The sequence below is a fragment of the Leuresthes tenuis genome, unplaced genomic scaffold (genome assembly GCF_036924035.1).
Source record: "Leuresthes tenuis unplaced genomic scaffold, fLeuTen1.0.hap1 SCAF_18, whole genome shotgun sequence".
Classification (NCBI taxonomy): Eukaryota; Metazoa; Chordata; class Actinopteri; order Atheriniformes; family Atherinopsidae; genus Leuresthes; species Leuresthes tenuis.
In genome coordinates, this window is record NW_027325372.1 from 12,160,699 (window position 1) to 12,181,996 (window position 21,298).

Genomic DNA, 21,298 nt, shown 5'->3' on the forward strand with positions numbered 1-21,298 from the left:
TCCCTAAATTCAAATGCTATTTTATCTTCTGCCCAACATAATGATCTACAAAAGGACTACCATGCCACCTGCTAAGGTAAACTAGTCTAGTCTTTTTGTTTAAGGTTTAAAAATGTGTGAGTTTTGGTTCTGTAATCAGAAAACACCTGGTACATGGCAGCTATGTTGGTGGTTCTTCTGCTTTCAATACAAAATGTATACATTGATATATTAAAAACGGACAACTACAGCAGGGAACTTAAAGTCATCACAGTCCACGACTTGTGTGGTCAGATTCGGTCTGCAGCACAACACTTTCTACTGGTGCCAACTGCTGTGTTGCATGATGCGATACTGGTGCAAAGAGCAATTAAGAAAAACAATTAATTGGTCTCAAGATGGTCAATGCAATCAATAACACTGGTTTTCTTTCAAGTTTTATTTCCATTGTTTCATTTTCTTCATAGAACTGGATAACTTTCACAGAAGTGCAAATTCCAGCATAGTGAACAACTCTCACAGAAAATAAATACAGCACCTTTTCAGCATCACTAAAATATTCTTAATATCCAAAAGTAATAAATACTGAATTTACCAAGATTCTCAGTCTTCATTTACAAAACACAAAGACAACACACAATAGATTTTTGTGTCATATAGAACTTTTTTTTTTTTTTTTTTTGGAATCGTTTTCCTTGATCTTTTTGTTCCACAAATTCCATACTTTCACGTACAAACATCTACATTTTCTACACACGGTACACCGAATTTTGAAGTGAACTCACATTTAGAGAAGTTTAATCAGTTCATAAACATATCAGAGTCAAACCAAAGAAAACACAAACAGAAACTCCTTCAGTCCCAACTGCAATGACTGATTCTCGCAGTTTTCTGCAGATGAGGTTTTTTCTGGCATATCCACTTTTTAGGATTCGTTCAGGACTCATCTGTGGGCTTTTGACATTTGACCAGGAAAAAAAAAAAAAAAACATGCCATAAAAACACTTTCAACAAACTGCCACCAGCAAGTTAAGTCTTCAAGCTGGTGTTTGCTTTATTTTGACCACATGCCATATCACCATTGTTATAGATACAACTCGGCAATCCTTTTGATTATTTGTACAGGTATATATATATATATATATCCATGTATATAGAATGGAAATTCTACACATAGTAACATTAAATATTAAAACTTGTACATTTTTGTCGGAGCTTCAATTTGACAGAGGGCACTCTTTTGATAAGTTGAACTGTGGCCCTTCGGAGTTTAACACTGACTTGCTGTTTTTGGGAAAGTCTCCACTTTATTGCTCACACTTCCCCCTTTTCTATGGACTCACAAACAAGCAGGTAGGTCAAACTGAACGTTTTGTACATTTTTGGCTCCCGCCACTATTGCCTTTTCCCGGCCTTAACCATCTTGTACTTCTATGACAAGATAAATTGCATGATTATGAGCCGCCTCCTCAGAAAATCGGACATATATACTATGTATATATATATATATGTATAAAAGTTACCTGGGTCCAAGGTAAACAAGGAGCACAGTCACCGATATCTTACTTTCAGAACACATACTCAAGTTTGATCAATTTTAATCCCACTTTGATTAAGAACAATCACTGCAAGCAACAAATCTATGTCATCGTACGACAATGAAAACACAAGTTCTTGCTTTTGACGAAAACAGCTGGTATACAGGACGTCCAAGAAGTCAGACAATACGATACAAACATGCGTCACGATCGGTTGAGTACAGGGGTTTGGTGGGTGAAGTCATCTTTGTGGATTTAGGGTAGGCTTTTTTGTGTTTCTGAACAGTGGAGCAAACCGCCCGTCATCTCTGAGACCGGCCATCTTTAATGTGTTTTACAGACTGAGTTGCTTTAGAAAGAGAGCACCCAAGTCTATAACGAAGAAGAAAATTCCACACTGCATATTGGATTTTTTTTCCCTTTCAAATATATTCCATGGTCCCCAACTGAGCTGTATTCATCACAGGGATGAAAACATTGCAAAAGAAAAGAGTATAAAAATATGTGACAGACAGTTTTGTCAGCTTGAACACGCACACGCACACGCACACACACACACACACACACACACACATCCAGTCTTTACAGCATGAACAAGAAGGGACAAATCTGATCATTAAACACTAACTACTCGAGTCTTTTGGAAAAATTCTCATTTGCTCTCTTGTCAGGGATTTATTAAGAGGATTGACACCACTCTGATGTTTGAATACAGTAAAAATGAAGCTGGTTAGCTTAGCCTAGCATTTTATTCTACAAGGTGGACTGGTACCATGAAAGTAACAGGAAAGCTATAAAAAAAGAATCAATTTATCGAAGATTACAAAACAGAAGTAGATTTTTTTTTTAAATGTGACAATGTAAACAAATCTAATTTGTTATTTTACAATGTAAAATTCCTGCATTTTTTCCTTTTCAATAATCCTTTTGGTGCTCCTCAAACGGCCAAATTAACCGTAACTGTAAATGAACTGGCTTTAAGCAGGACCACTCAGCCTAGGCTACAAGGCCCACCTAAACAAAAAGAATATGGAAAAAAAATGAATAAGAATAAATATCATATCAAATTGGTAAATACAAAATTATACAGAAGAAAATTGCGATATATACGATAAATCCATGAATAAATAACTACTGTAAATATGGTAACAAATATGTAGAGAAAGAAATAAAAAAATAGATATATTTGAAAACAAACATTTTGATATTTATCATCTTATAGACTTTTAATTTACTGCTTTAGATGTGTATGTACCCATTTTTATTTATGTATCATTTCATTTACCCTTAGTTATTCATGTTGTTTAGATTTGTTCTTTTTCCTTGCATCCGTATGACTCAATAAGACACACACGCACACAATCAATCTGTAGGACAATTTTAAGTCACAATGCCATACTGTCTCCGCCTGTAAACTGACTCACTGATTGTCAGCACACATGTTCATGTACAATTTTGGAGAAGTGATACCAAGGTACAGTGATATGTATAAATAATGATCAGCTTTCCTTTTAGAGCGATTACGGCCAATCTTAAATGAGAACAGTTATTTCTAGTCTTGAATTGCAGACAAGGAAACAGAACCATAGCTACAGCAGCACACTGCGTTATCACTTCTCAGCCAGGAATGGATGCAGGGGAGAATGATTGAACTGGAGCCCTTAAAGTAAAATCCTGTTTTTCTTTTGTGCTGCACTGACTGAAAGATCAGATCGTATGACTGCTTCTTTTTTTCTTTTGGTCCCATATAATTTGTGCTTATGAATGGAATGATGTCATACCAAGGGGACTTTAGCTTTTTTCTTCCATTTTTTTGTAAACGCACATTTTGAACTCAAACAGAAAAGCAAGTCTTCCCTTGAGGTCCACAACTGGAATTTTCAAAAGCTTTCATTCACCACGACACCTGAGCAAACTCTCAACTCTCATGAGGATGGCGGTCTGCAGTGGAAATGCTTGGGATCGCAAAAAGCCTCGACTACAACTGAACTACTGCATGATCTGGATCTGATGCGACTTCATGAAATCAGTTTAAAAACGCGTGACCTCTATTTCATACATTCTGCTACAAGATAAATGAACAGACTGAAAGGTATGGTCTACGTGGCTTCACTCATTTGTATGAGATGATGGAATTTTTAATAAATAAATCAGAGACGCTTTCTTTTTCTCATATACACACACACACGCATATACACATGCAATCACTCAGTTCCTTGAACACCGATATTTGTGAGGACCCGAAGCTAACCCTAAATCCACGTCTTAACCATCAAACAACAACATAAACGTTTCAGGTCCGGCACCGTGGGACCCAAAAAGCTCAAGTACAGTGAGCTCCCATGAAACATGCCCACCCACACACACACTCACACAACTAATTTCTAAAGTCCGCTTTCACATTAAGCACTTGACCGAAATCCGTCCCACAGATGCTCCTTTGTTCCACTCATGAACATCAACAAACTGCCACAAAACAGGAAGGGAAAACACTGGTTTAACACTAAGGAGCTGGATCCAACTATTCCCACATAGAACAGAGAATCCTGTGAAATGCATCTTCGCTTGTCTTAGTTTTGAGGCAATTAACAGACTGGAGTTATTCAGGGACAAAGATAATGAGTGCTTCTGAATAAAAACAGCCTCAGTGGAATGTTTTAATAGTATTTGGTAGAGAATAACAGCACTTAGCTGGTCTGGCTTCAGTAACAGGAAGTGGTCAAGGGGTGATGGGCATTCACAGAAGAAATATCAACTTTTTGAGATCCTTTCAAGGAAACAGGTCACGAAACACGTCAATGAACAGAATTGTAAACTGAACTGTTCCACTAATGTCACCGCAAACTAAAAAGCAGCACTTTAAGACAGTCACTGAGGTAAAAGACACATAAGCAAAACAAACACTGTGATCTTATCTGCAAACGGACCACACACATGGAAATACAAATTTCCCCCCAGAAATGGCTTTTTTTTTTTTTTTTAGTCTCATCTCTTCATTTGACCATTCTGTCGTTTCACCGTGGATGTGTCTCATCACATTTCTACTTGATACACAATCACCCTGTAAAAGTTCTCCGGAAAAAAGATCAGATGCTTAATACTACCTGGCAGAGCGGCTGAAATTAAGCTCAGGTGTTATGATGGTGCAGGTATCTTTTTCTACTTGTGTGTGCTCTTCTTTTATGGTCAAGATGCAATCCACATTTCAAAGGATTCTGGGCTTACAGTGGGAAGGCAGTCTGTTCTGTTGCTGTGTGATGGACGGGCAGCGCTGAAGCTCTCAGGGATGTTCGGGCTCTGTTTGTCAAACACACACTCCAGCTGTACTCTGCTGCCGGCTGCTGGTCATCTGCTTTACTGCAACACTTGGCCTCTTGTTTCAGGCAACTTTGTCGCAAGGAAACTGCCAGCAGCGAGCGCGCCAGCAGCAAATAAGATGGGTACGGCCTTGGTGATGCCGACGAACGACTGGAAGATGCTGATGCCCAGCACGGCTGCCAGTTTACACAGAGCGTTCAGGAAGCCGAACGCCGTGGTCCTGAAGACAAAAACAGTTAGGAGTTTCAACAGCTGATCCAAAAAGGAGGATTTTTAACAGTATAGATCGTTAAAAGTTAACACAATAGTTCTCATTGTCATGTGATTCCTGCTCAAACATAGTGAAAATGACGTTGCCTTTCTTCCACTCGGCTGTGTAATGAGTGTAACACACTGGAACTTCTGCTGCCTGCTGTTTGCCAGATTATGGCTTGTGAATGAGCTTAGTTCTTAGTTGTTTCCTTGTTTATACTGCCTCTCTGTTGGTGGTGGAGAGTCATTGAAATAGGATGTCAATCTAAAAAACAGAAACTAATGAGCATATCTCGAAGGGTTGAAGCAGAGAATGTAGCACAAAAGTGTGAAATAAAACACACTAGATGAGCTCACCAATTACCTTCAATTACTGCATGTGCAGCACTAAACTGCAACACTGAGTAACCTGTGCTTTGCTTTTCAGAAGGCAGTATTGACCACCTTACTTCAATCTATCTGGCATCTTTAGGAGCAGGTTTTTCCCTTTTGTTCCATTATGTGCTCTATTTTATAAGTTTGGCCAAAACAAGAGTGTGTAAATCAAAAATTTGAGAAAATAACACTGGCGGCTCTTGTGAATTTCTTTTGGTGAGCACTGCTTCATCTGCTTAAATGGGCTATCTGCCGCTGATAAGAGTAAAAACAGATGTCAGCTGCCCCACAAACAAATAAAAATCAAACATATTTGTTGTTGGAGTCAAACAAATGTTGTCAGAAAAGGAAATTATGCCCAAAAAGCTGCAGCAGCTCCGCCTTTAAAAACAATCCTACCAGGAGAAATAAGCAAAAGGAGTCTACTTAAAAGTCATTTGTCACAAAGCACAAAAATAGGAGTTGATTATATTTTCTCCTTCTCTTATATACAAGTATTATGCAAGATTATAAGCAAATTAAATATCTGACATGAAACAGAACCAGAACTAATAACTCTTGGTCTTGACATCAACAGAAAAAAACAGCTGCTTTCACGCTACCTTTTGTCCGAGGGGTAGAGCTCCACCGTTATCACATCCAGGGCATTCCACGAGGCGATGCTAATGCCACCGAAAAGACAAAGGAGAGCGATCATCCCCGACTCGCTGTTGCCAAACATCAGGAAAAAACAGCTGACACAGGATATGACGCTGGATCCCGCTGCATGGAGAGAGGAAGAGGGTTAACAATTAAATCAAACAGCCTGTGGTCCTAAGTAAATCATCTACAGACATCAGATTTACTTACCCAGCATCCTTAAACGGCCAATTTTGTCCATTAATAGAGCTGACACAATGTTACCAGGCAGCACTGCCAGTGTGCCAAGAAAGTTGACAAAATATATCATGTAGGCGTTGTTAAAGTCATCGCTGAAGTCCAGCATGCAGCCCTCCTTGTTGTGGATGAACGTGCTGTTGATCAGTTTAGAGTTGACGAGCCTGTATTTGAACAAATCTGGAGGCAGAAAGAGAAGTCATAGAGTAGTTGTATTCTATAATTTGTTCATTTGAGCATAAGATGTTGACTTTTTGGGAGAAAACTGTCCGACTTTGTCAGATATTGTGCCCCAAGCACACACGCTTACGCAAATAGTTTGATATCCTCAAATAGGAAAAGAGAGAATTGAATCATCTCCCTGTAAAGCCAAGGCATTACCGCAGCCACCACAAAACCAATCCTTCACCAGGGTCTGTTTTCAATCAAATTCCTTAGAGGAAGAAACTAAACATCATCTTTAGATATACTTCATATCAGAATATCGTAAAAGAAAGTGTCAGGGGAGGTCAAACTCATGGTTACGAGGCCTCTCGCTTTACTTTCTTTGGACTTTGTTGCCTGCAGCTGCTCAGAGATGTTTCGATATTCTAACGACACAGCTAAAATCAAAGCCACAAGAGCTTTTATGAACCAGCACCAGTTTTATGACAGAGAGTCACCCATAAAAGTGCTGAGTGATCGTAAAATTTTAGACGCACAAGTGACACAAACGTGAAGGAATGAATGGTTGGCTTCAGGAGTAAGAAGATGGAGGCTGTTACCGTTACGCAAAGCGAGGCCCAAATAAATCTCAGCAAAGAAAGTGCTTTTTGACTTTAGTTCTCAGATGTGTTTCCCAGCTCTGACTCAGACATGTTGATTTAAACCACTGCTGGAAGTCAAAACCACACACGGCAAAGCTGGAGGAGTTTTCTAATGATTCTGTCTCCACACACAGATCGGATAGACCTCTGTCAACTCCCATCAAAGGTCCCCAATCTATCTTTTTCATCATATGAAGGCACTCTTTCTCATCTAATCCCACCAGCCTACCCATAAAAAAGTCTGGGCTGCATGGGCGTGTGTCACTATAGTAACAGTTGCTGCTGTGTAACCCAGGGTTACCAGCGACAGAACATCTCTGTGATGGGTGAACACTGTGTCCTGTTTGTGTTGTTAATCTGCTTCCAATTCACGCAGGCAATTTCAAAGGGTTTCTTTTTCAAAATTAAATCATTCATCAAAAGTTCTACAGAAAACATTCCTACAAAAATAGTTACAGCGTAATTCATCAAGAATTATCAACTGAAAATCTTTGGGACTCTCAGTGGTTTTGACAAACATTTTTTTACTATTTACTATTTCAGCACTACAGGCTTAAACAGTTAACACATCTTCAATAAAGAAGATCTGCACCCTCATCTCCAACTTTCCTTTCTCTACAGGCTAGTCTTAGGGCTCTATTTTCCCTTGTCATTCACACTTTACCACGCTGCCTCCACATTCTCAATAGAGTTATTCATCTGCTCTAATGATCAGTGCCTGACACTCTGTTAATCAAATTGTTTGTTACACCATCATTCTGCCTCTCCAAAACAGTCAAAAGGGTGAAAGAAAATACCATTTACTGTTTGTAGAAACCACCGATGTGTCAGATCTTCATTTCTCAGGAAAAGCTCCTGCAACATGCACGAGTGTAAGTTCTTATCAAGCCAGTTGAAGGTTAGTGGGAAGGCAGTGGCCCAGTACAAGACCATTGTTTTCTCACTTTGTCTGTCGAATGTGAGCCCATTTATGTAACTAAACTGGAGAGGTACGGGCAACAAAATTACTTGATTGAAATGGCACTGATGTCTTACAGTTCAGATACACTAAAAGCACGTTTACATTACATTAGAAAAACCAACCAAAAACTGACTTAAAAAATCATGAAAAAATGTCAGTTCGACCGAAATCATACAAAATCCAGCTTCTCAAAACCGGACTTACACACAGATATTGTGGATGGGATACAACTCCCTCTGTATGGATGCAACCCATCTAACGCTCAAATGAGCCTCAACCTTGTGTATGACAGTAAATACTATTCTTCACATCCAAAAGATCTTTTCTTATGGAAATAGGGATTCATTTAAAACTGGGCCACCCACTACTCAAAAAACCCTGGTTGTCTGTGGTGAGTACTTCACAGACATTTGATTATCAGTAATTAATGTTGGGTAACAAAAGCCTTTTAGACTAAATATCAGTTCACGTCCTGTATCAGGTATATTAAAACTCCTCAGACTAACTCAATGCACTTAAGCACAGGATTTAAAGTATATGACAAAGTCTTGCTTACCTGTGTTGTAAAACAAACTTGCGATAAAGGTGCAGTTCCTGAAGAAGGTGTGAGTGGAGGTAATGTCCTCAAAGTAGCACTCCTCGAACACGGAGTCTTCAAACACCATGGACTTCATCTTCAGGTTGAGGAACCTGTGGACAGGTGTCAGATCTTTGAGCTGTGTTGCATATTTATAAAAACTTAATGCACAGCAGCACTGAACGAGACGGTACCAGTGACAAAACAGTCTTACTTGTCATTGAAATAGTGTCCTTGGCGATGCACTTGGTTTTCCAGGGTGAAGTTAAAAGTGACGTGCTCCACTCGCTCCTTAGTGAAGGTCTTTGTGCGCGACTCGTATTCCTGCTTCTGGATGTACTTGATCATGTCAGGGAACCAGACCGTCAGGCCGTAATAGCTGCAAGGTTGTGAGAGAGAAGAGAGATGGAGATGGAGAAAAACTGAGCGTGACAGGTTTTAGATAATGATGGAACACATGTTTTCTGGAGGTTTTCTGAGCCTTTATCTTACCTGAAAGACATGGTGAACCAAACAGCCATGAGCATAAAGGTTGTCCGTTTGTATTCTGGGCGGAAGCAGGCGAGAATGTTGTTCCGTATCTGCAACGCGAGGAGAGGAAAAACAACTTTTGATGAAGAAAAAGGACTTATATAACACATTATTACACTGGAATTCAGAGGTCTCAGTTGTACATGCATCTTGAAGAGCTAGAATGTAATTTCAGCTAACTTACTCCAAGCTTGTGATCAAAACTTTTTTTAAATATATTTTGGCATTAAGCAGGTGGGATGATGGAGGGTGTAGGCGTGTGAACGTAGCAGAACATAGGCCAAAGGCAAATGAAAATCATGCACAAATCTGGTGAAGTGTTGCTGCAACAATGTGTAATACAATGAAGAAACAGCTTGTGGCACAGTAAGTAAAACCTAACAAGCTTAATTTAACGCTAGGATTAAGTTATTTGAGATAAATACACAAAGTTTGTCCATCAAGTGAAAGTTTGTGCCATGAACATTGCTCAAATAAACAGAATCTCTACATGTTAAAATAAGTAAGCAGGCGAACAGTTTATTTTGAATCTATTTCACACAGAAAGAAGAGAATGGGCCAGGATGACGAAACGCTTAAATGGGAGGATGCGTAACATCTTGGCTACATTTCTATCCACCTATGCTCGCACCCACGCTGTTTACTTTCATAAATGCCAACTTCATAGAGGCTGTTAGAGGCAGCTCTGAGCTGTAAAATGCCTCCTGTACAAAACCTGTTATACTACAAGAAGCTGTGGCCTTATTTTGTGCTTTTAAAACTTGGCTGAAACACTTAACACTTGCCATCAAGCATCAAATCTCCAAATTATTTGAACACATGAGCCCACATTTGCTCATTTAAGTCTTATCTGCAGCAACAAGCTTTTCACTGACCTGTTGGGAGAGGCTCATAATCTTCAGTCTGTAGCGCTGCCAGACTGGGGTGTCGGTGCCAGTGTCCACCAGCTCATCCATCTGCTTCACAGTCTTGATTGTGGTGACCTTGGATTAAGAAGACACGAGTCATTAAGAGGCTAAGATATGAGCAACGAATACCCATCTACTATAAGTGACTGTTTCCAAAAAGATTCCCTCAAACTCTCCCGTCTGTTGCGTGAAATTCACCAGATTAAAAACTCAAAAAAGCAAAATAAGAGTTTAATTAAAAACACAAAGGCCAGTACTGACAAGCTGATTTACCCTTCTCCTTATTCTAACGTGTGAAGATATTTATGATATGAGAAAATTGCTTCTTCAAATTTGGTGGCTGCTATGACAACAAAGAGCTGATCCTCTTTCTCACGTCGAGATTGACTTGATGAAAGCAGCCTTTCATCATTTTGTATATACTTATATATACAAAATATATAATTTACCCCATTCTGGCAGATTCTACATTCAGCTGAATAACTGGTGACAGATGAAGAAGTCAGGACTGGATGAAAAAGGAGCATTTGCCAAAGGCTTTTTTTTTTTCCGTGGAAGGATGGGTTGTGGCTCGCTGCTTTGTGCCAAACTCAGTCAGACAATCATGAGAAAGTTCTAGAAAATATTAACATGAAAAGATTCAGGGAACGTGGGGAAATCTCAGTGTGTAGAGGCCAAGGAAAGAAATTTCTGTTTGATCTGAGTGACCTTTAGAGTCCTCGGGGAGCGCTGCATGAAAAAACAGTCAGTCCACGGTGATCGATGTAGCCACGTGTGCTTAGAAGCACCTTGAAAAAACATTTGCAGGTCCACTCATAAATGGGACCTGAAACTGTGTTGCACACAGAGGAAGCCATACATCAACTCAAACGTCACAAAATTCACGATCTCATCGCAGATGGACAGCACAACAGCAGAAATGTGTTCTGTGGTCAGATGAGTCCACGTTTCCGCTGGAACATCTGGCTCGGTATTATCAGTGAAAAGTGCCAAAGCCAGCATCTGTGGTGATATGTGGGTGCGTCAGTGCCCATGACATGGCTGACAGAGGCATGTGTTAGGATTTTGGAGCGATGTATGCCACCCGTTTTTCTGTGGTAAATGCCAGAAGTCATTATGCATGACTTACAACAGCGTAACATCATAGACGCAGAGTGTGTGTGCTTGACACGCCTGCCTGCAGTTCAGATCTGTCTCATATCTAAAGTGTATGGTGCAGTATGAAGAGGAGAATCAGACAACGACGACCAGGCCCTGTTGAGCAGCTGAAATCTTACACTTAGCAGGAAAGGACACAAATTCCTCTTGCAAAAGATCCACAATTTACATCCTCAGGTGACAATCTATTACAAAGTATAATTATTTGAAGAAAGGGAGATGTAATACAATTATACCTTGTCTCACTCGCCACAATTTCTGAGTGTGTTGTTGGATATAAACAAATACTTTCTGAACACAATAAAACTGGTCAGTGAAGACAGTCTTTCTTCCTTTCCTTTTGATTTTGACTGTTAAATAAAGGTTATAGATTTACGTTTTTGTTTCATTGTTTCATTTCCAGTAATGGAATTTATATAAAAAGGATCACGAGGATACTTAAAGGAAAGTTATGTCTTATGCACCTGACCTTTTCATGATGGAAATGACAATCTAATTTATCATAGGAGCTCGTTTCTTGATATGATACGACACATTCTGATCTGCGGTAAGTACGGTGCAGTTTATACAACAATGGTGAGGAGTCCTAGCGACAACCAGAAACTTAATCAGCGACCCAATCTTCCTCTATCACTGCATCTTTTTTGTGTTAGGATTTGAATAACTGGTTCCTCAATGATACTCACAGAAAACACCTTCTCTGGGTATCCCTTTGCTCTCATGTTGGTATCGTGCACTTGCTTCAGAATCATCCAGCCTTCATCATGTTTGCCATTCTGACAAGAAAAGAGAAAAAGGCTGGATTATTAGCACCTGAAATATGAGCTTTCCCTCATGCAAATTTACATTTGATTTTGCAATTTATGGTAGTAATACCTCAAGCATGAGTAAAACCAGTATAGGAGCTAACTGTCAACAAGCACATCTGCTAACCTCTAAGTAGAAGCGTGGGCTCTCAGGCATGGCGTTGAGGGCGGCGATGGCTGCAACAGCTGGAAACGCACACACTAACACAAACACACGCCAGCTATGGAATTGATATGCAGAGCCCATCTGGAAACTCCACCCTGAGAGGCAGAAAAAGAAAACCCAAAAACATTTGTGAACATACCTTTACAGATACACCTCAGGATATTCACTTCATCATTCAAACATGTGTCAAGTCAACGGAAAAAGCCTAGCTCTCAACCTTATCTAATACATTAATGTGATGTGACATAATATGAACCTTGTGCTTTTTTCTTTCTCCCTCAAGGGGGGGTCAGAGGTCAGCTTCTGTGTTTCTGGGCAGAAGCTTTCTATAGAACAAGCCTGCATGTTTCATCAGCTAGCCCACTCCACTGTAAAAAGCCAAAGCCCCAAAATGAAAATAAAAAATATTTGAGAACAGCTTTTTAGGGAAATCAGTTGTAGTAACATACACTTTTTATGTCTTTACAAAAATATGCGAAAACATGGAACTTAGGAGCTTGGTTCAGAGTGCCGAGGCCCATTTAGTTAAGCTTACACATGCAGGAGGGAATCAGTGTCTCATCTGGGTGTGTTCGTCCAGCTTTGAAGAGCTTACTTTTGTACAATTTTGATCATTGTGTATTTGTTGACATGGAAACCGGTTGCTGCTCTAGGCCAAAAAGTATCCCACAAACAGACATAATTTTATATATGGTTAGTTTTGTCTGTGCCAAAAGGCAGTTTTTGTTACAAGCTAGCAGTTTCCACTCATTTGTTGCTGAGTTATCTCTAAACTAACTGTGATAAGTCTTGTAGTCTATGTAATGAAGCTCCAACAAAGGTATCAATTCTACTGACAAAAAAGCTTTAGTTTCTACTTTTTTTAAAAAGTGAGCTAAAATTAGGACAATACCGCATCGATAAAACCCCATAACCTTATTATTAGCACAATGATAAACTGAATTTATCATTAACTTGATTTTCGTACTCACCATAATGTGGGATTATAGCCCAGGCCATCGCAGATGCATATATTCCCCCAATCATCCAAAACATGCAGAGCCAGCTGAGGTGCTCGCCGCGCTTCTCTTGGGACAGAAATTCAGAGTAGTAGGAAAACACGATGGGAATCGAGCCTCCAATTCTGCAAAATTCAGAGATCAACTGAGCCCACAGGTGAACTGTTTGTGTGTGAAGATTACCGGCACTACTTGGACTCAAAAGTGTCTACAGTCAAGCTTCAATGTTTCTATATGGTTGATATCTCTGTGTGCTGACCATGGGGTAAAACAAAGTCATAGGAACTCAGAGGGGAGGAAGTTGATTTGAACTCAAGTGGGAATGATGTCAGCCTCTTGATTTCTCAGTTCACTAAACCAGAGAAACTGAGTTCAAACACTGTCTTAAACCAAATGGAAAATAATCATCTTCTTTCTGTTGTAAAACTGATACACTAAAAGGGAGAGATGTATTGATTTAGCAATATACACCAATAAGCCATCATCTCAAAACCACCAACAGTTTAATGCATGCTTATGGATAATGCAATAAACTGCTTGGGAATGGACTGAGGAATAGAACAAAGAGCCCAAAGCACAGACTCAGCCTCCAAACTCCTCACATCCTGATACAGTGTTGGAGGTTCTGACAATACAGCTTATTTTTATGCGTATATTCTCAAGAAAGGTAAATAATGAATAAACTCAACATTATGCTGCAGCAATTACAATCTACTGTAGGTATAGATTGGAAAAGATTATGGTTTTTAGCAATTACCCAACACCCGAGAGGAGACGGCAAAACAGAAAGGTGCTGTAACCCTGGACAAAGGAGGAGAAGAAGGAGAAGATGCTGTTGATGGAGAGAGAGATGATGAGAGACTGCCGACGGCCTATCCGGTCAGCCAGAGCCCCCCAGAGGAAAGCCCCCACCATCATCCCAAAATATACGATCAGACCTGCGGCGAGAGAGTAAACAAAGTGGATCAGATGCAAATGTGCTTCATCAATCAACATTCGTTTACTTCTGGTTAAGATGTGAACTCATTGTGGCTTCTTTTTTGTCTTGCTGTGCTTCATCTGTGAGCGTACAGGCTTTGCAGCCACATGCTGACTTTCAAAAACAGGTTGGATGGTTTGGATGACAAATATGGAGATATCGCTTGTGTTGTCTCTTTCCTTGTCCAACATCAAATAAAAACACCAAAAACACTGAAACACTGAACCATTTGACCTCGACCCACTGAAGACGTGAAAGACTGGTCACAGACTGGTGGTTTTACATCCAAAAGTTCATCCAATGTCTATTTACAGAGTCAGACAGTACAGTCACTGGCAACTGGTTACAGCCAGGATTAAAAGTACCTCTTTTAGGTTTCTCATTAAACAGAATGAATTTGCCTGAGGTTGAGACTGTGTATAAAAGATGGCATAACCACCAAGACATCATCCGCTGGATTGCAGACTACATTTTGAAGCCTTTTTAGCCTGCGATTATTGGACCCAAAAGAGAAACACAAAAGATGAATTTGACTGAGACACTTTGCACAAGCGTAATAAAGTAGAACTTTAAGCCTTACTACAATTCAAACAGACATCAAACTCACCAATTTACTGTGGCCATGATTGAGGAGTGACAAGCTTTGGAGACCAAAACTGTTTTTGTGCTGTTAACATGTCCATATCTGCTGTAAAGCTGGACATGGAGGTATAAGACTCACAGTTGGAGACAGCCTTAAGTCGTCTTTTAAACAATAATTTGAATTTTCTTGATATCCGGGTTGGGCAAACATGCTGAGTTTCTTCTCCATTAAGCATTTGCAAACTAGTTTTTCTGTTGTTGCTCTAAGTATCGCACTTTCATTGCTTGCTGGAAAGCTGTCTCCTCTTTATATTTGCTTGTGCTTCTAGGTGCATTAACACCACTAAGAAGCCACTGGAATGAATGTGCATTATATCAGTTCTGTGTGTATTTGCCTGTTAAACAAATAAACAAAATAGAGGCCTGTGGTACAGCTTGTGGTGAAAATCTCCACCGGGTCAACAGACATCTCTGGTTTTTCTGGAATAGTTTGTGTGGGAATGACTCAAAATAAACAGCCCGTGTTCAGTGTAATGAGGGAACTTGTCGCCAAGAGCAACAGTGTGACTCATTTAAGTGTTTTAAATAGTTCTTGAACAAAAACTTAAGTGTGTTGCAAACCTGAGTAAGCTGCATCGGGCCTTGAATACACCACAAATGCTGTGAACATTTACTGCCAAAAAGAAATGCATATGCATATCATCCTTGAGGGGTAGAAAAAACGCAGGCCGAACATGTAAAAAAAGAGGGAATAGAGATTGTCACTATTAAAAGTCTTACCAAGCATGCTCTTGTTGGGTTCAGACAGACACATATCCTTCTCTGCACTGGGGAGGACAAACCCGACCACGAAGATCTCCACACCGTCAGCCATGAGCGCCAGCCCCAGTACAAAGTACAGGGTCCACTGGAACTTCCCATGACCGCATTCCTGCAAAATGGTCTCATACTGCTGAGCCAGCTCCTCTTGGTCCTTCCGCCTCTCAGCCTCCGAAACCCCAATATCTCTGAACTGCTGAGCTCCGGCTGTCATCGATCCCGGACCTCCAGCCAGACTACCTTTGCCTGAATCAGCCCTGGGAATTCCTTGGTACTCGCCTTCGTAGATCTCGTCATCCTCATCGTGACCCTCTGTGGAATCGCTGTGGCCACCCTCATCATCGTTGGCTGCCTGGCTGTCACCACGGTAGTAGCCTCCATCCTGGTTTCCCTGCGCCGGGTAGTCATCATCATCATCTTCTTCGAAGCGGCTGTAGGAGCGCTTGCTGTATTCATCGCCCATCCGATCCACTGAGCGGCCGACCTTCTTGGATGCTTGCCGCTTGACTTCTTTGGCAATGTCTTTGGCACCTTTTATGAAGGCAGTCCGGTTTTGGTAGCCCTCCTCCATTTTAAAGAGGTTTCAGACGTAGCAAATAAGGTCAAAAGTTGAGTTGAGAGGGCCCCTGAAGGCGCTGGGGCTTCAGTTTGTTCGAGATACAACTCAAAGATTTGAAGAGCTGGCGCCCAGTTCACGTGACTGACAACAAGCTCTTCTTTTGTCTGGGGAAAAAAATGGAGTTTTAAATTGGTTAAAATGTGTTTGCCTTATCAGTCAAGCAGTGGTAGAATTCAAGAAAAGGTCCAAATGAAATGTAACGCAATCTAAATTAATTTTATGATCCCATAGAGATATTTTAGTATTACAGTTTTTAAGCTTTGTGAAAGCTTTCTTTCACAAAAATTATTACTAAGAAACGAAAGATAAATAGAAAAAATACAAACTCACGACAGAAATACGCGAAATGACAGCAAACAAATGCAAAACTGCTTCTGCTTTCATGACTTCTTTTAGAGTAATTAAACCGGAACCTAAAATCAAAACCAGCCACCGCATTCATATACATAATAAAATAGGGAAAGTTCTTAGATATCGATTTATCTCAGTTGGACATGTAGAAATGAATCCTTCATGACTCTTCATTCACCGTGTTTCTTCAACAGAAGCAAAAATAGCTGATTAGTAATAAGACTTAAATGTTCCAAGTAACTTTTTTTATTATTCTTTAAATATTTTTTTTAAAAAGGGGCTAAAAACAACTCCAGAATTGCAAATAAATTACTCAAGGCCGAATTGTTTACTGTTCCCATCAAAGGTTTTCTATTTACGGCTTTAAAATTCTAAAAAAAAAAAAAAAAAAAAAACACAGATGGAAATCTAAACTTCCTGTACTGCACAAAACCTTATCTGTAAGTTAGGTCAAGTGAAGCAGCCTGTCACATTATTTTCAAATTATCTATGAAATTATGTGTTAAAATGTCTTTAAGTGAGAAGAAAAAAAACAAGACCACAACCTGTATATGGGTCTAGATTAAACTGAATTAGGCTGCATCAGCTTCATACTACTTTCAACGTGGGAATTCAACACTTTAGTTTTATTAATGAACATGTAAACTGTCAAGTTCACAAGGGTAACGTGTCTGGTTCAAGTAAATATAAAGCTTTAAAGTTATCCAAACAGATCTTTGAGACTCTACTCTAAAATGTTGCTTCTCAAAACAATGAGATGACCACGATGATTCAAAATCACATCTGAAGCAGCATTACTTCTGACACGATTGTGTGCAGGGATACATTTCTAAATAAATCATCCTGCCATGTTGGACATATTCTTATGTCTTTGAACTACTCTTTCTTTTTCACTTTCATACAGCAAGCCAAACTACCTAAGCAGCCTTTAATGGTTGCTTTCCAGATTACACCTGTTGCTCTACTATATCCACCCAGCATGTGCTGTCTGCTGAGTCACGGACGGTCCTGAGCAGGGATTAGGGGATGAGACATCAAGCTTTGAACAGTGAGTGGTTTCTAATGGATGTTTCTTTCTGTGGAAATGCCTCGATTGCCTCAGTTCATGACGAAGACCTACATGTGACTCAAATAGATTGGACACTAGTGAGGATTTTTCTTCTTTTTTTTTATATCACGGAATGTATTCTCTTTCCATATCATCCTACAATCTTGTACTAAAATGCAAATGCTTTACATTTACATATACGTTTAAAAAGAAGAAGGTAGGACTCCTCCTGAGGGATCCAAACGGCTTCAGAGGGGGAGCAGTAAATGGAAGGGAAGAAATGTTACATTATTAATGACATTAGATATCAAACGGAAATAAAATGCTGTAGATTAGTCTGGAAGTACTCTTTTGTTAAAAAGACAGTTCAGCAGTACAGTTGTTTTGGATCTGATATGATCGTTTTTTTTCCTTATGCTCATAGTCCGACATCATGTGACCCTTGGAGTGCATGGTTAGCCGTCACATTTGCCTCTGTGTGGCACTGTGATGGCCTTCCAACCTGGCCATCCAGGCTGCTCCCCACCTCTCACCCAATGGCAGATGGGATAGGCTACAGCCCTCAGTTGGATTAAACAAGTATAGAAAATGGATGATCCATCATCCATGATGATGGGTAGATGGATGGACGATCGCATGGGTGTACAGATAGCTAGCCAAACAAGCAAGTTAAGAGGGGTATGACAGTGCATTTTTTTTCTAGACTTTTTTATCAAATTAGTACAGAAGAAGACCGATTACTCACACAAGATCATGTGTGACAGCAAATGATCCTTGAAATTGAGAAAAAGTAGCTGGATAATGATCAGTGTTTTCCTCATCTGCTGCAGGATCACATCCCCTTTTGAAAAACATGTTGCGCAAAGTACATTTTTGTAGCCACCACCTTGTTCCTGCAGTTGATCGGCGAGATACATATCCATCCGCTTCTGTATTAGGACACCGTGCCTCGGGTCAACGTGCAACGAGACAACATGTCACTTTGTGTTTGTGGTGTTGTGAAGCAACAGACAGACAATGATGAGACATCGCTGCATTTTCGCCTGTGCTTTTAAAAAAAACAACAACTCTGACAGGTAATAACGCGCCTGACAGAGCTCTTTGATGGTGGCATACAGTATACACAAAGCCAGAAAAAGGGATCTCATAAAATACTTAGGGCACGGGTTAGTTATTCTGATCTAAAAAGGCCTGTGAGCCTGCACCTCCCTTCAGTTGACTTAATTTTTTTCTTTGTCTGTGATGATGACAGATTTCAACATACATGCATTTTTGAGGCAGGTGATAAATCTTTCTGTGACCTCAGTAGCCAGCTACTGAAAGCAAAAGCACACGACATGTCAGATATGTTCAAAGGCACCACGACGAACATTTACAGCAAAGAACAGCAGTTTCCATTTGATCATTTTCAGGCAAACCAGCATTTGTCTTTGTCTCACAAGCTGCTGTATATAATATCTATGCTTTAAATACATGGTGATCGAGACTAGATGGCTATCTGAAAAGCGTGTCTGTTTTGTGTAAACAGTGCTAATGCATTGTTTATGGTGAATTTAATCCAAGGAACCATTTACGGCCGTGAGCCAGCAGATCCCTCACTGTCAGCATGACGAGGGGAAGATCAAAGGAGCCCCACCAGGCCCGGTCAGCCAGGCTAAACTGTGGCTCAGACCTAATAATATCTCCTCTGTGTCAAACTGCAACAGCAGTCTTTGTTTTTGAAGTTCCTGCACAGTATCTCCACAGGTGATTTCAGTTATTTTGCCTGGTTCAACTCCTTCTCAGGTCAGCGTGGGTTTCGGTTCGATTGGCAACTTCTCCATGCCGTGACTGATAACAACGCTGCCTCTGTTCTGATATAAGAAGCTTTTCAATAAAAAAAAAGTCATACCAGTGGAAAAACGAGCGAGGGTGCACAGTCCCAGGGACCCTGAAACGGTGACAGCTAAATGGATGTCATTGATGTTTTCACTGTGCACCTCCAACTGTGAAAAACCACCACTCTGAAATCTTTACGCCCTCCTGAAATAATCTGAAAAGATTAAAAAATAACAAGGCTCCGTGGGATCATAGAAATAACCCCCAGCAAATCAATGCGATAAGCACCACTGAGGGACATCACACAGACTCACATAAGCCCCTAAAGCTAGCAGGCAAGGAACGAGAGAACAAGAAAAGAGAAAGCAGAGATAGCTATTACTCCTAATGAACCAACACAGCGTAGCAGGAGGCTTCCCAACCTATAGAATAAAGTTCAAACTGAAGCTACAGAGATTCCAGCCCTCCTTTATGCAACAAGTAAACTGCACCTATACCCAGTTAACCCTCAATTCCCACCCCTACCCATTTTTTTGTTTTTTAAAAAAAGACAATGAAACAAGAGTTTAAAAAAAGATGAGGCCTCTTCTCGCACTTCATCACGGTTGTCAAGTTGACAGCCTCTCTGCAGCTCAGTCAGGCCTCAACACACAGTCAAAACAGGAAGAGCGAGGGAAGAGGAAGGCCTGGGGATGAGGAGGGTGGATTCTATTGCTCCTTAGTCCCAGGAAGCCCCCCTTACATATATACATTTTTTTCTCCTCAATTTAAAATAAAATCAATCAACAGAAGCTTAAATATTTCCTTGCAAGGCCAAATAGACAGTACTCACTACTGAAGCATTTCTGACTGCCAAATCAAGATGAATAATGGGGACACTTCATGTGATTGCATCATTTTAAGACATCCCCAATATCTTCCAGTAAAAACCCAGTATTCTGCTTCAATAGGCCTGATCTCAACAGGGTTAGAAGAGCTGTAGTGTTCTGATTTGGCTCTTGATAGACTGCGCTTGACGAGCAGCTGTTAGTTGATGTGAGAAGGCATCAGCGTGAATTCAAGAATCTGAGGGAAAATATGCTAATTTAAGGCTTCGGTGCTGTCAAGACCGTCTTCACCGGTTTAAAGAAATGCCGGCCTGGTCGCTAACAGGGCAATTTTACACAGCCAACAAAACGGCTGCATTGAAACGTTGATCTGTCACAAATGCCAGCGAGCTGCCACCCAGTTTGCACCCTGACATACGTGATCCTTCTTAGAAATCACACACCAGCGGTTTGTCACGACTCGGATTAGATTATTAGGCCTGCGTCTCGATTCACAAAACCGATCTCAATCTAGTGCGTGAAGCAAATGTTTGGTGAACACGCCCATCGTGTGTTTCTCATGATGTCTGCATGCAAGAAAAGAAGGGAAACATCCTCCGGTCATAGGCGATCGTGCCACACTTCCACTCACCTTAAATCCAGCGAGCGTCCCTTTTCAGCCCGGAGATGGAGAGGATGGGGATGCGTAAGAGGCTGTTGCTGTGAGCCGAGTGACGACGCTGTGCCGTTCGGAGGAGAGTAGCCCACGATATATCCACTCACACTCAGTGATGCTCAGGGGTCCCCTCCCCCACGCGAGTCCATCACGAGCGCACGAGCGCACTTTAACGCCTTCGGATCTGGAGGGGTTTGGCGCAGACCCGCGCACACTCGACGCACATTTTCTACAGATTTACACAGGCTGTTGGGTCTTTTTCTCTCATCTCCCGCGGTTTGCGCGGAGTTTCAGACAAGAGGCCACGATGCCACTGACGGTTCGTGCATGTTGGGTTCTCCCGTGAAACGC

At 40.7% G+C, this 21,298-nt stretch overlaps 1 protein-coding gene across 1 annotated transcript; it reads right to left on the bottom strand.

The window, feature by feature from the left end:
• Positions 1-830: 830 nt before the first annotated feature.
• LOC140275356 (synaptic vesicle glycoprotein 2A-like) lies at positions 831-21,284 on the bottom strand. Its single transcript, XM_072370800.1, has 13 exons — positions 20,924-21,284; positions 15,591-16,352; positions 14,007-14,187; positions 13,223-13,374; positions 12,213-12,346; positions 11,966-12,055; positions 10,089-10,196; positions 9,175-9,263; positions 8,897-9,061; positions 8,662-8,795; positions 6,312-6,518; positions 6,065-6,224; positions 831-5,055 (listed from the first exon to the last, which is right to left on the bottom strand). The coding sequence occupies exons 2-13, from the start codon at positions 16,198-16,200 to the stop codon at positions 4,872-4,874; spliced, it is 2,214 nt and encodes a 737-aa protein (XP_072226901.1). The 5' UTR covers positions 16,201-16,352; positions 20,924-21,284; the 3' UTR covers positions 831-4,871.
• Between the last annotated feature and the right edge of the window lie 14 nt (positions 21,285-21,298).